Below are 15,167 nucleotides of genomic sequence, written 5' to 3' on the forward strand. Positions count from 1 at the left end.
ATGACATAGTTTTCATTTTTGGTGATGATACATTTCTAAACTGCTGCCTAATTTGATTATACATATTTTTATATATATAAAACTAAAGTTGTCTGTGTGTGGCAGGTTTGGTAGCCTTCAACTAACACTATCACCTCTGAGACCCTGCGGCGCAAGTTGACCAAAATTGAGAGTATGATAGAAGAAGGCTTGCTCTTCCTTCCGTAGAAGAAAAAATTCAAATCGGACCATGTTAACACCAAAAATTATTTACATCAAAAAGGTGCTTTTTTTCTATGAAAATCCCTATTTTTTATGATTTTTTTTACTGCTGTGTCGCCATTTTTTTGTGTATTTCAACCAGAAAAATGTTCATTTAAAGAGAATAACAAGCTACATGCAAAATTTTTACTTTTCAAAAATTCCAATTCTAAAGGGTTGAAACAAACCCGAGCAATGCTGGGCAATACTGCTAGATATATATATTATATATATATATATATATATATATATATATATATATATATATATATATATATAATCATATATATGACGATGATGATGGCTGTCCAGTCTTGACCAAGGAAGAACATCACTGACCATTGCCCAATCAAAATGCCAGCAATGCCCGTGATTGAAGTTATTGAACCTGTGGGTGAATAACTTGGAGCTGAAAGATGAAATTGGACAAGCTTAAGGAAACGATTTTTGGAACGAAATTAAATTGAAGAAGAAAAAAAAGCACCACCAAATGGATCAATGTATATATGTGGTGCTTAAGTTGAGATACACTGGAACTCACATTCCAAGGACAAAAGATAAATTGGGTGTAATGGATAGATGCACCAGAAATGTGTTAAAGGACAGTAGATTGTCTCTCCAAGAGAATGTTGTAGACTAATATTGATGACAGTTGTTAGTGTCCGAAAAATCTTGAGAAGGAAAGAGACTGTAGATTAGGAGTTTATATTGAAACTGCCAGTACCATCCAGTATTTGCTGTTTTCATAACTTCTCAACGGCTGCAGAACTTTTCTCCTTACCTGTGCCCTTGTGTTTTTAAAGTTAGAGTCAGTCAGCTCAATCTGGTCCCAAACTTTAAACTTTGAAGTCTCACCACAGCACCTCGACGAGCTGTGGTGACCAGCAAGCTATATGTTTTACATTGGAGTAGCCTTTCCCTAAGTGAATTGCCTTACAAGTCTGAAGAACTCCACCTACCCTGGGGTCACCAGAAAGATGTCAAAGAGGGCACCAGACCACTTGTGGGACTCCATGCTTTGATTTGCTGTTGAGGTTGACACCCCTATCCTTTTCCTTTCCCAAAGCACTCACAAAGCATTGAGGGGCTGTGCTTGGTGTTTGTTTTAAAACATGCTGTTTAACCTTTGGCTGAGAACCTGACAGATGCTACTGTTCTGAGAACAGCAGTGGCTAAGATGTGGTGCCACACTCCTCAAGAGCCTGGAACTCCCAAACCAAGACCCTGTTACTGGATGCAGTTTAAAGTCATACACATGACACACTGTAGACAATACTTAACAATAAACATTTAAGCACAACATGTTATTTACTGTTGCAGATGCAGTTCTCAAAATGGGCCTTTGAGTGAACCAGAACAAGACAGAAGTTGTGAGGTTGAACACCTGTTACTAGGAACCAATTTGAATTGGAACTGAACTGTGTATCTAGGTAGCATCATCTCAAAGATGGGAGGAACAGAGAAGGATATGAGGCCTGGTATGCCTATCTCTTTACTACCCACAAGGGGCTAAACACAGAGAGGACAAACAAGGACAGACAAATGGATTAAGTCGATTATATCAACCCCAGTGCATAACTGGTACTTATTTAATCGACCCTGAAAGGATGAAAGGCAAAGTCGACCTCGGCGGAATTTGAACTCAGAATGTAGCGGCAGACGAAATACCGCTAAGCATTTCGCCCGGCGTGCTACCGTTTTTGCAAGCTCGCTGCCTTAAAAGGCCTGGTATGCCTTCAACAGTCTTTGACTGGTCTGGAATTCCATAGCCATCTTCCTCAAATCAAAACTTTGCATCTTCAATTCCAACATCAAGGCCATTCTTCTTTATGGGTCAGAACCATATGAATTTACCAAAACCTTGAAGAGTAAGCTGGAGACTTACATCATCAAATGTCTACACGACATTCTCAAGATCTGGGGGTTGGACAAAATTTCAAATAAAAGTCTGTGGGATAGGATAAACCAAACTCCCATCAATCAAATAATTCTGAAGAAGAAGTGGGGCTTGACCAGTCACACTATAAGTAGACCCCCAAACAGCATTGCAAGACAAGAGTTAGATTGGCAATCTGAAGGAAAGAGGAAAGTTGTGAAGCTTAAGAAGACCTGGAAATGATGCATGGAGGATGAAACAAAAGCAATCGGTCCCTCTTGGTTTGAAATCAAAGAGGTAGCCCAAGATCATGTCCACTGGCATGAAATAGTCATGGCCCTGTGCTCTGATAGTCAAGAAATTCTGAAAAGGAAATTAGGCTGAAATTCTGAAAAGGAAATTAGGCTGAAATTCTGAAAAGGAATCAGACTTTAAGAGGGCCTCCAAGCAGCATTGACTGGCAACTTGAAGGAAAGAGGAAAGTTGGATGACTTAAGAAGACCAGGAAAGGGTGTGTGGAGGATGAAGGGAAGGCATTCAGTCTCTCTGAAATCAAGGAGGTTGCCCCAAATCATGTTCACTGGCATAAAATGGTCACAGCCCTATGCTCCTTATGGAGTAATGTGGACTAACAAATTAAACTAACTAATATATATAAACATATAACATATACTCTATATTCTTTTACTTGTTTCAGTCATTTGACTGTGGCCATGCTGGAGCACCACTTTTAGTCGAGCAAATTTACCCCAGGACTTATTCTTTAGAAGCCTAGTACTTATTTTGTTGATCTATTTTGCTGAACCGCTAAGTTACGGGGACATAAACACACCAACATCAGTTGTCAAGCAGTGCTAGGGGAACAAACACATAAACACACACACACACACACATATATATATACATATATATACACATATATTCAACAGGCTTCTTTCAGTTTCCATCTACCAAATCCACTTACAAGGCATTAGTCGGCCTTAGGCTATAGTAGAAGACACTTGCCCAAGGTGCCATGCAGTGGGACTGAACCCAGAACCATGTGGCTGGTAAGCAAGCTACTTACCACACAGCCACTCCTACACCTATATATATATATATATATATTATATATATATATATATATTATATATATAATATATATATTTATATGTACATGCATATATATTACATACATACACACATGTGAAGGCACATGGCTCAGTGGATAGAGCATTGGACACACAATCATGAGGTAGTGAGCTCAATTCACAGACCGGGTTGTGTGTTGTGTTCTTGAGCAAGACACTTTATTTCATGTTGCTCCAGTTCACTCAGCTGTAGAAACAAGTTGCGATGTCACTGGTGCCAAGCTGTATCGGCCCCTTCGCCTTTCCCTTGGAACAGTATACAGCAAGATCCACGATGGCGGAGTCCGATAAATATGAAGTTCTGATAGTAATCTGGCTGGAGAGGTGTTAAGGTGGTTCAGAAGAGGTACCAAAGGACTGAGAAGAAAGTAGGAGAGACGAGGGTCCAAGAGATGAAGAAATTCTCTCTGGAAGGATCAAACTGGGATAGATGTGACACAATTTGTTCTGAAGTACAATATTCCGAAGAAAAGTAAAAAAAAAAAGGGATACTCATTATTTGAATGTTTTTGATCATAGATTAATCAGAGATGACTTAGGGCTGGACAATGATAGAAGGGGCCTCTTTTGGTCATTCAGTTTAATAGAAATAGCAACCAAATCTCCCTGAAAATTGGATATTACTTTTATTTGTTAAAAACGAAGAATGTTATAAGGAGGACATTGGATAATGTAGTCCGGGGGGTTTTTTATGTTTGAGAAAAGGTGGGATGGCTATGGCTGGAAAGCCTTTGATCATGGGTCAACCACTTTGTAGCTGGCCTTAAATTAAACAACAACAATAGCTGGACAGTAGAGAAGATACAACATTGCCACACTGCTTCACTGTGTCCCATACAATTAACCACTGCATGTCTATAAGCATTGTTGTCCCCAGGGTAGGTATACTCATTTTGAGTTGACCTAGGGCTATACAAACAAAAAGAACAACAATAACAACCTTTTAGATTCAAAACACTGCACAGAATTTTGACTTTTCACTTGAACTGTCCACAAATCAAAACTGTTCAATATTAATTAAGTCCAACTTGTCTGTCTATGTTATAGACACTCCTAAAGCTTCAATCATGCTAAAACATACTATAGAGGAAAATTACTGGAATATGACCGTAATGATATAATGTACCATTATGAACATAAAACAGTTAAAATACTTGTGCTGGATATGGCCTGTTTAAATGCAAATGGGTTAACATGTAAATGTTCTGATTTAATGTTTAGAAGAAATGTTTCTAGTTGTCAGACTAATGAATATTAGTTTCTTGTTTCAGCAGCTGTGCTAATTAAGTTTTAAGAATTCAATAACGATGAAGATATTATGAAACAGAAGTGAAAGGGTTGATCTGACCAAACATGGCTACCGAATTAAATAGTAGATTTCTCTCTTCAAGTGAGAGCGATGATTTCTATGAACCTAGGACATATGGACATGGTGTCTCCAGCAATAATGGAGATTTTAATGGCAGGCTCTCTGAACTTGCTGACAATTTAAAGGTAAATTAAATTTGCTTCTATATTGATGTGTATATTTGACAACCTCCCTTGTGCTGGTACTGTGATAGGATTGACAGCGAGCTGGCAGAAATGTTAGCACGCTGGGCGAAATGCTTAGTGGTATTATCCATTTGTCTGTCCTTGTTTGTCCCCTCTGTGTTTAGCCCCTTGTGGGTAGTAAAGAAATAGGTATTTCGTCTGCCGCTACGTTCTGAGTTCAAATTCTGCTGAGGTCGACTTTGCCTTTCATCCTTTCGGGGTCGATAAATTAAGTACCAGTTACGCACTGGGGTCGATATAATTGACTTAATCCGTTTGTCTGTCCTTGTTTGTCCCCTCTGTGTTTAGCCCCTTGTGGGTAGTAAAGAAATAGGTATTTCATCTGCCACTACGTTCTGAGTTCAAATTCCGCTAAGGTCGACTTTGCCTTTCATCCTTTCGGGGTCGATAAATTAAGTACCAGTTATGCACTGGGGTCGATATAATCGACTTAATCCGTTTGTCTGTCCTTGTTTGTCCTCTCTGTGTTTAGCCCCTTGTGGGTAGTAAAGAAATAGGTACTGTGATAGAATGCACCCAGTACTCAAATAAACTGAAGTCTCATAGGGTGAGGAAAACCCCTTAGTCTTGTCTTGTTGAGAACATGGGAACTTCTTTAGTGCTGGTGTCACAATAAGATACATTCAGTACACTCTGTGCTGACATTGTTATTAAGAAGGTATTTAGCCGTAGACATCATGCTAAAATGGAATGTGCAAGCAAGGGTTTATCAAATACTCAGTGTCTAACCTTTAGGCCACATACCTTCTTTACCAATGTACAAGATCAATATTTATTCTTTTATTTGTTTCAGTCATTTGACTGTGGCCATACTGGAGCACTGCCTTTAGTCGAGCAAATCGACCCCCAGGACTTATTCTTTGTAAACCTAGTACTTATTCTATCGGTCTCTTTTGCTGAACCGCTAAGTTACGGGGACATAAGCACACCAACATTGGTTGTCAGCAATGTTGGGGGTCAAACACAGACACACAAACATATACATATATATCTATATATACGACGGGCTTCTTTCAGTTTCCGTCTACCAAATCCACTCACAAGGTTTTGGTCAGCCCGAGGCTATAGTAGAAGACACTTGCCCATGGTGCCATGCAGTGGGACTGAACCCAGAACCATGTGGTTGGTAAGCAAGCTACTTACCACACAACCACTCCTGAGCCTGTATATTTTTGAATTAATTTTTTAATTTTCTCACCTATTCTAAAATCATATTTTTTCTTATCTTTACAGGACACAACACGAAATCTAAAATCACTTGACCATATGTTAGATACTTACAAGGATATTGGTCATGAACAACGCTCTTCCATTGATAAAGTATTTAATTATTCTAAATATGTTTATATTTTTTCTTCAGTCTTATGATTTTGGTGAAACTGTCGTTATATGTTGCTTTCTCTCTCTCTCTTTTTTTTTTTTTTGGGCTACTTTCTTTGTTAGTTACGAAAGGATTTTGATACGACTTGTGATGACATCCGAGATGAAAGATACAGACAATCAAGTTTAAGTAGAATAGGTAAGTTTCTGAATTTCTTAATCTCTATATATAAAGCTGAAGTTGTCTGCATGTGGCAGGTTTGGTAGCCTTCAACTAACACTATCTCCTCCGAGACCCTGCGGTACAAGTTGACCAAAATTGAAAGTATGATAGAAGAAGGCTTGCTCTTCCTTCCATAGAAGAAAAAATTCAAATCGGACCTTGTTAACACCAAAAATTATTTACATCAAAAAGGTGCTTTCTTTCTATGAAAATCCCTATTTTTAAAGTTTTTTTTACTGCTGTGTTGTCATTTTTCGGTGCATTTCAACCAGAAAAATGTTCACTTAAAGAGAATAACAAGCTACATAATGCAAAATTTTTACTTTTCAAAAATTCCAATTCTAAAGGGTCAAAACAAACCCAAGCAACGCTGGGCGATACTGCTAGTTTTGAAAATTGTAGTATTCTCAAGTGAAGCATTTGTCAGAGTATTTCATCTGCAGAAGAAGGTTACTGCTTGTTAAGTATGAAATTTTGGAAAGAAATTACAAATTGTTAAGTGTGAAATTTTGGTAAGAAATCATACATGTAAAATAGAAGACTGCTATTTGTTAGATGACAAATTTTGATAAGAAATTATATGTGTGGAAGAAGTTTTATTTGTTAGCAGCCAGATTTTGGTAAGAAATTGTTCATGTTTTGGGAGATATTTGTACTTTTAAGGTACCAAATTAAGTGGGGTGGGGGGTAATCTGCAGAGATTGAATTTGTGATTCAAAGTATTTTTTTTTAATTCAACATTTAAAATTAATAAAGTTGAGTTGTTTTCATAAACTGAAATGTGTGTGTGTGTGTGGGGGAGGGAGAGAGAGAGAGAGAGAGAGAAAGAGAGTGGGGTATAGAGTGAGCTGGAATATGAGTAGAAAATTAAATTAAAATCTCTCATCTACTTTATACTATCTGGCTCTCAACTGATTCCCAGATCTCCATGACCTTTGTGTTTATTTTGTCCCTTTGTATTTTACTGACAAGTAACCAATATATTAAAACATACGGACGGCCTGCTGTTCTTACCTTGGATCGTAGGGTGACCTGCTGTGCTTGAGGAGACCTATTGAGTCAAGGACATCAACATTAAAATAAAAATCAAATGGAAATTGTACTTGTGATACCTATGCTGGTGGCACGTAAAAAGCACTATCCGAACGTGGCCGATGCCAGCGCCTCTTTGACTGGCTTCTGTGCCAGTGGCACGTAAAAGGCACCAACCGATCATGGCCATTGCCAGCCTCCCCTGGCACCTGTGCCGATGGCACGTAAAAAGCACCCACTACACTCACGGAGTGGTTGGCGTTAGGAAGGGCATCCAGCTGTAGAAATACTGCCAGATCAGACTGGAGCCTGGTGCAGCCTCCTGGCTTCCCAGACCCTGGTTGAACCATCCAACCCATGCTAGCATGGAAAACGGACGTTAAACGATGATGATGATAATGATGATGATGATACACTTCTCTCTTTCTATGTGTCAATGTGTAACATTTTAAATATAATCTTGCTTCTCTTCCTACTACATCGAGAGACTTCAAGATTATTATCTTCGTTATATTTGACCAAAAATGTTAGTCTTTGTGAAATAACAATCAAAACATTTCAATAAAAATAAACTTGAAACTTGAGACTTTTTTGTTTCAATTTCATTTTTAGCTAATAAAATTAACCCCCTTTTTGCTTTTCAAATCTTTGCAGACCAAGACTACCCAAACCAACCTGGCTACGTAGTATGTATTATATATATTAAGTTTCTTCTTATTTGTTATTTACTAAGATTTTTATTATTATTTGTAGTAGTAGTAGTAGTAGTAGTAGTAGCAACAGCAGCAGCAGCAGCAGTAGTAGTAGTATTAGTATTAGTAGTAGTAGTAGTAGTAGTAGTTGTTGTTGCTGTTGCTGTTGTTGTTGTTGTTGCTGCTGCTGTTGTTGTTGTACTAGTCCAGACCTAATCTCAAGTAAACCTGTTGTAGGTTTGGTTATTTAATAAGTTTCAATGGCTTTTATCTGTTATTGTATTTTAGCATCCACAGAGGAAGAAGAAATCTGCTGTCCATTTTGCTGATGATTTAAAGAAAGAAGTGCATTCTTTGCACGAGTCAGTGAGAGATCTGTCTTATAATCAGAGAAAATTTGAAGATTCTTTGACTGAAGATCGTGATCACAGAGATCGGTAAGTAGGAGAACTTTTGTTTAATTTCTGCAAATAAGGGTTCAGATTTGCTCCTTCCAAGTTTAAGATTTAGTCTCACAAACATTTGGTAGGTTAAATATATTTCTTTATCGCCCACAAGGGGCTAAACACAGAGGGGACAAACAAGGACAGACATAGGTATTAAGTCGATTACATTGACCCCAGTGCGTAACTGGTACTTAATTTATTGACCCCGAAAAGATGAAAGGCAAAATCGACCTCAGTAGAATTTGAACTCAGAGCATAATGGCAAACGAAATACCTATTTCTTCATTACCCACAAGGGGCTGAACATAGAGGGGACAAACAAGGACAGACATAGGTATTAAGTCGATTACATCGACCCCAGTGCGTAACTGGTACTTAATTTATTGACCCCGAAAGGATGAACGGCAAAGTTGACCTTGGCGGAATTTGAACTCAGAAAGTAATGGCAGACGAAATGAAATACCTATTTCTTTATTACCCACAAGGGGCTAAACATAGAGGGGACAAACAAGGACAGATACACGGATTAAGTCGATTATATCGACCCCGGTGCGTAACTGGTACTTAATTTTATTGACCCCGAAAGGATGAAAGGCAAAGTTGACTTCAGCGGAATTTGAACTCAGAGCATAATGGCAGACGAAATACCGTTAAGCATTTCGCCTGGCGCACTAATGTTTCTGCCAGCTCGCCGCCTTTGGTAGGTTAAATATTATAAAAGAAACAGCAAGCTGATATAATCACAGAACATGCCACAACTTCTCTGTCTCTCTCTCCACAAGCATTTTTTCTTTCTTCTCTTTCCATCATTCTCAGTGTTGGCTTCTGTTCCTCACCCCTCCCTTCTTGGTATCAGCTTCTGTTTGTCTTTTTCCTTAATAATTGTCAAATATAAAGTATACTAAAGAAGATGGATGGTAGAAAGATCATCATGAAACAGTATGTTGTTTGAATTTATTAATGCTAGTTTTATGAAAAGATGTTTAGGTATCAAACTAAATCCATTATAATGAGTTTGGTATGTCTACCAACGTCTGAAAATGCTAAAATGGGATAATTATCCAAATCAACAATCAACAATCCTGGTTTGGGCCTAAATATCTGAAGGTGAATGTTGCCAAGATTAAAGATTAAGTTGTAACAAACTATATCACTATATTTTAAATCATATCATAACAGACTGGTGTTATTATATCATAGACCAAGTTGTAAAAATATTGGTGTATGCCTTATACCAAATTGTAGCAGACTGGTCTTATTGTATTTTAGACTAAGTTGTAAAAGACTGCTCTCATTAAATCCTACACCAGGTTATAAGGAATTTTATATGACAAAGATACAGATAGTGGCCATGTGGTTAAGATGTTTGATCTCCAACCATGTGTTTGTTTGTTTGTTCCTTCTCGAGCCATGACTGGCTCATAAGGGCCAGTTTCCTTGGCGTATAGGTTTCCCACCTGGACGGGTCGCCGGTCTGTCGCAGGTGAGCTGCAAGATGCAGGAGGAAAGAGTGAGAGAAAGTTGTGGCAAAAGAGTCAGCAGAAGAAGTTTGCCATTACTTTCTGCCGGAGCCTCGTGGAGCTTTAGGTGTTTCGCTCATAAACACACACACTGCCCGGTCTATGATTCGAACCCGCGATCCCTCGACCGCCAGTCGGCTGCTCTAACCACTAGGCCATGTGCCTCCACACCATGTGCTCTTGGGTTCAGTCTCACTGTGTGACACCTGGGGCAAATGTCTTCTGCTATAGCTTTAGGCTAGCTAAAGCCTTGTGAGTAGATGGAAACTGAAAGAAGCCCATTGTATGTGTGTGTGTGTGTGTGTGTGTGTGCTAGTGCTACATAAAAAGCACTCAGTACTCACTGTAAAGTGGATGGCATTAAGAAGAGTGTCCAGCTGCAGAAACCATGCCAAAATAGACATTGAAAACTGATGCAGCTCCTGTTAAACCGTCCAACCCATGCCAGCATGGAAAACAGATATTAAATGACAATGATGATATGTATGTGTGTGTGTTTAGTTTATATATGTATGTATATGTGTATCCTTATCTTGATATCATGTAATGATTGTAAATAAGCATCACTATCTATCAAGCAATGTCATTTGTTTGCTGTCGTCCATAGTGAAATATTACCTTGCACAGAAACAAGCGAAGGTTGGTAACAGGAAGGGCATGTGACCATAGAAATCTCAACAAATTTTGTCTGACCTTGCAACCAAGGGTGGAGGCACGTGGCTTAGTGGTTAAGGTATTGAACTCATGATCGTTAGGTTGTGGTTTCGATCCTGGACCGGGTGATGCATTGTTTTCTTGAGCAAAACACTTCATTTTCACTTTGCTCCAGTCCACTCAGCTGGCAAAAATGAGTAATCCTGCGACGGACCGGTGTCCCATCCAGGTGAGGAATTTCTACGCCACCGAAACCGGGAAACCGGCCCTTACGAGCCTAGCATGGCATGAGAAGGAACATTTTTTTTTTCTTGCAACCATGGCAAAGTGACAATAATGAAAGATTATTTGAGATTAAATTAATTGACAATAGCAAGAAAAATATTAATTAATACGTAACAAAGCAATTGTTGGTAAAATTGATTTAATTTATTTATAATTTTATTTCACATTGAAGTTTTGCCTTGGAGACAAAACGTGCTATGAATGCACTTGCAAATTCCATAAACCACCAAACAAACTCAGAAAACAAAGATTCTGTAAGTTTTTCTTTTACCTATTTCTTTTCTGTTAATCAAAACTTCTGAAGTAGTTTGGAAATAATAGTTTTTAAACTGTCTCTGCAGTATATTCAACCCAAAACATGTATATTTAAGATATTGATCATTTCAATGTTCCTCCTAATGTTAGCTAAAGTATTGCAGTAATTTCATATCAATTATTTCTTAATGAGAATTATTTTAGGACTGAGTACATTTGATCAATTTCTAGCTGTGGCTGGTATATCTTCTCTATATCTATAAACAGTAAAATATCTGTGTATCTGTGTGTCTGTGTGTCCTTTATACAAATTCACAGTTTTTCATGTAAAAGGCTCGCATTTTCTATGAGCTTTCAAAACTGTCTGAGGGTGGTCATGAAGATATTTTTATTTCCCCAGTCACCCCAGAAAGCCATTTAAAAAAATTGATAAACCGACCCCTTATGCCCATAAGTTATGGGCATATCCATTCAAAATCGCTAAAAAGTAGAAAGTTGTACGTGGTGAGTGTGTACAACTAGATACACCAATAGACTGCCAGCTGTTTTTTGATTGGATGAAGATAATTCTACCCTTGACGGTTGAATGCGCGTGCGCATTTGCAGACAGTCTGTATGACTCAATGCATTTTTGTGTTTTGCGAAGGCGAGTTATCATGTGTTTTGGCTTTCAAACGTGCACGCTTTTTTGATTTGAGAAATGTAGGGAATAATTAACGAGTTAGACCAAGGAATGACAAGAGATCAGGATTTTCATGAAAGACCAAATATGCTTGATACGCAACCATTCCTTAATTATGCCATAAAATGACCCGGCACTGAACAACAAGCACTAGCACTAGACCCGGCAACGCTGGGTCATAGTGCTAGGTATTCTTTAAAACAGAGTATATTATTTCAACAATGCAGAGGAGACTATAATATCTGTTATAATTTAATTATTCATAGTCTGATGTAATATTTTGTAATATAAAAATTCCTTCTTCAGATATTGCTAGCAATTAATCAAGTCACTACTATAATTGGTATTCCAATGGTTATTTACATATATATTATAAAATATATATAAAAAAATTAACAGAATGAGATAAAAATCCAAGCCTGTGAAAGATTTCAGAATATTTATAAAGAGAAGGTCTGTTTCAGGGATATTTTATATATCTCTTCATCGGAGACTGCAAGAAAATGGTTAAGCAATAGTTATTCTAGAGAAGATATGAAATAGAGAGTGAAGTGGAGGGATGAAAACAGACGTGAGATATGCAGGGATATTGCATCTGTAGTTCCATTATTTAAGCAGAATGGTATACATATAAGTTTCCTGTACCTTGTGTGTAAGTTCCAGTAGTATTTAAAATTGGTCATTCCAAGCATTGAGTTTGTAAACGGTGTTATTGGATTGAGGGTTTGTTTTTTATATATATTATAAAATATATTTAAACACAAAGAAAAATTACATATAACAGGCAATTTCTACACGCTAGGAGACAGTCAAATAAAAGCTTTTACTTTGTAAAAGTTTTTATTTTTTCATTCCCTTTGAAATTGCTTAAATTTTTTTTGTGGTTTTTCGGTCGTTATGACTGTCTCCTAGCATGTAGAAATTGCCTGTTATAGGTAATTTCTCTTTGTGTTTAAATGTACACTATTTTATATTGAATAATATGTTGTCTATTGCTAGGCCACTGGTAGTGAAATTTGTAAAAATTTTAATACCTTATATAGATATCTAAATATATTATAAAATATATATATAATATTTGTAAAATATATATTATCTGTAGTATTTCTACATATGTTATGTAACATCTGATGCAGTAACATAAGACACCAGTTTGGATGTATAGTCAAAGATCCTTTCCAAGTTGTTTGTATTTATGAACAAGTGTTTTATTTGATGTTTTTTTTTTTTACTGAAAAAGACTTCGGCAAGAGTTGAGAAGCGCTTGAGTGCCATTCAAGATGAACTTCAAGTTGAACGCCAAATGTTAATGGAGAAACAAAATAAAGAAAATTTGGGTAGTCTGTCTTCAGAGTTGAAGCAGGTAAGTTTGGAAAATTTGTGCTTGCCAGGTTGCATGCACACATGCATGCACACACACATGTAAGATGGGATTCCACACAGTTTCCTCCTACTAAATTTACTCACAAGGCATTGGTTGGCCCAGGGCTATGGTAGAAGACAATTGCCAAAGGTGCTGCACTGTAGTACTGAACTCAAAACTGTGTGGTTGCTGTGGTGTATGCGAGAGATTTGAAATAAAGACACCTACCTTCTCTTCGTTGATGTAGACCTCTCCAGTGGTAACGCAGCCTTCCACGTGGCCCGACCCAAACGCCAGAAATAGCAGCTGCTTTTCCCTTACCTTGACAGAGCGCTCACATGTCCAGCTTTGTTGACTACCCCAATCGAAAAGGCCCAATGCTCCCCTGCCTGCGTGTGCATCACTCCTGCCCCTTCCTCTTCCGGTCAGCCCCAAGTTCCGGTCAGCCCCAAGTTCCGGTCAGCTCCCCAGCTGCTGACATCATCCCACAGTTGCAAAGTGAGTTTCTTAACTGTATGCAATCTCAGTGAAATGTTTAATGGAAACATCTGCAAGAGTTCCAAGTATTTTTTAAAACCTTTCAGCTGAAGCTTTCTAATTTTGGTAAAAATCATAGATTTTTCTTCAAGAATATAAATTAAGTGTGAGTGAGAAATAACAATTATATCAAAATATTGACTCTTGTTAGTAATGTCTGTTAATTCCTTCAAAACCTTCCTGTAACTGTTATCAGGCCTTATCATCATAGTCATTTAATTTCCAACTTCCATACTGAGACCTCTGGAAATATGCTGTGTAGCAGAAGACTCGGCAAGCGCAAGTGTGACCATAACCTAGTGGCCTATGCTAGGGGTGTAACCAGTCCACTTATGCATGCCTTTTCTTCATTGGACACTAAACTCTGCTTACGAAGACCAGTTGAGGCGAGTGAAATCAAAGTCGAAATCAAACTCGGTGACTGGTATCCGTTGCTAGTGGAGTGCTAAGAGTACCATACGAGTGAGATCGTTGCCAGAGCAACAAGCTGGCCTCCGAGCCAATGGCACGTTAAGCACACCATTCGAGCGTGATCGTTACAGCGTCGCCTTACTAGCACTTGTGCTGGTGGCACATGAAACATTCAAGCGAGGTCGTTGCCAGTGCCGCTGGACTGGCTCCTGTGCAGGTGGCATGTAAAAAGCACCATTTGGGCATGGCCGTTGCCAGTACCACCAAACTCGCCCTCATGCCGGTGGCACGTAAAAGCACCCACTACACTCTCGGAGTGGTTGGCATTAGGAAGGGCATCCAGCTGTAGAAACTCTGCCAGATCAGATTGGAGTCTGGTTCGCCAGACCTCAGTCAAATCGTCCAACCCGTGCTAGCATGGAAAGCAGACGTTAAATGATGATGATGATGATACTGGCATGGATGGAATGGTTTGACAGGATCTGTGATGGTGCTGAGCTCTGTTGCCTATTTGGGGCATAATTTCTAACTCGAGCCACTTCCTAACTCCAACCACTTTACAGAGTGTACTGGGTGTTTTCTTCATAGCTCCAGCACCAGTGAGAATTGTCTGATAACTTACAAGTTTCAAAACCTAAAGTGACTTCTGTAACTGTGGGAGAAAAGAAGGAAGTATGGGGGATGCTTCTAAGCAGAGGGATGAAGGATGGTAAGTAAGAAGAGAGGATGAAGGGGAGCATACAAGGAACAAGGGAGAGGGGAGGCGTTAGTGATTAGGGATTATAGAGATAAAAGAAGGGAAGCTGAAAGGTGATAGGGTGGGTTGTGTAAGTGGGGTGGTTTAAGGCTATCCAGTGTTATAAAGGGGTAAGTATATAATAATGAAATTATTGTATACAGTGCTCAGGTGCACAAAGGTAGACTTGCAAAGAAGGTTTTCTAGTAAA

At 38.5% G+C, this 15,167-nt stretch overlaps 1 protein-coding gene across 3 annotated transcripts in view; it reads left to right on the forward strand.

Annotated features, from left to right (window-relative positions):
• LOC115217310 (centrosomal protein of 128 kDa-like) overlaps window positions 1-15,167 on the forward strand; it is a 60,817-nt gene that overhangs the window by 1,784 nt on the left and 43,866 nt on the right. For 2 of the 3 annotated variants that reach the window (XM_029786959.2, XM_036507097.1), the window contains exons 2-8: window positions 4,521-4,740; window positions 6,034-6,120; window positions 6,244-6,319; window positions 8,030-8,061; window positions 8,356-8,504; window positions 11,145-11,226; window positions 13,150-13,272. In XM_029786959.2, the coding sequence (XP_029642819.1) occupies window positions 4,600-4,740; window positions 6,034-6,120; window positions 6,244-6,319; window positions 8,030-8,061; window positions 8,356-8,504; window positions 11,145-11,226; window positions 13,150-13,272 (690 nt within the window). In that variant the 5' untranslated portion in view covers window positions 4,521-4,599. Of the gene's footprint in view, window positions 1-4,517; window positions 4,741-6,033; window positions 6,121-6,243; window positions 6,320-8,029; window positions 8,062-8,355; window positions 8,505-11,144; window positions 11,227-13,149; window positions 13,273-15,167 lie in introns of all 3 variants that reach the window. The other variant, XM_029786960.2, reaches the window with a different exon arrangement.

The sequence above is a fragment of the Octopus sinensis genome, linkage group LG11 (genome assembly GCF_006345805.1).
Source record: "Octopus sinensis linkage group LG11, ASM634580v1, whole genome shotgun sequence".
NCBI lineage: Eukaryota > Metazoa > Mollusca > Cephalopoda > Octopoda > Octopodidae > Octopus > Octopus sinensis.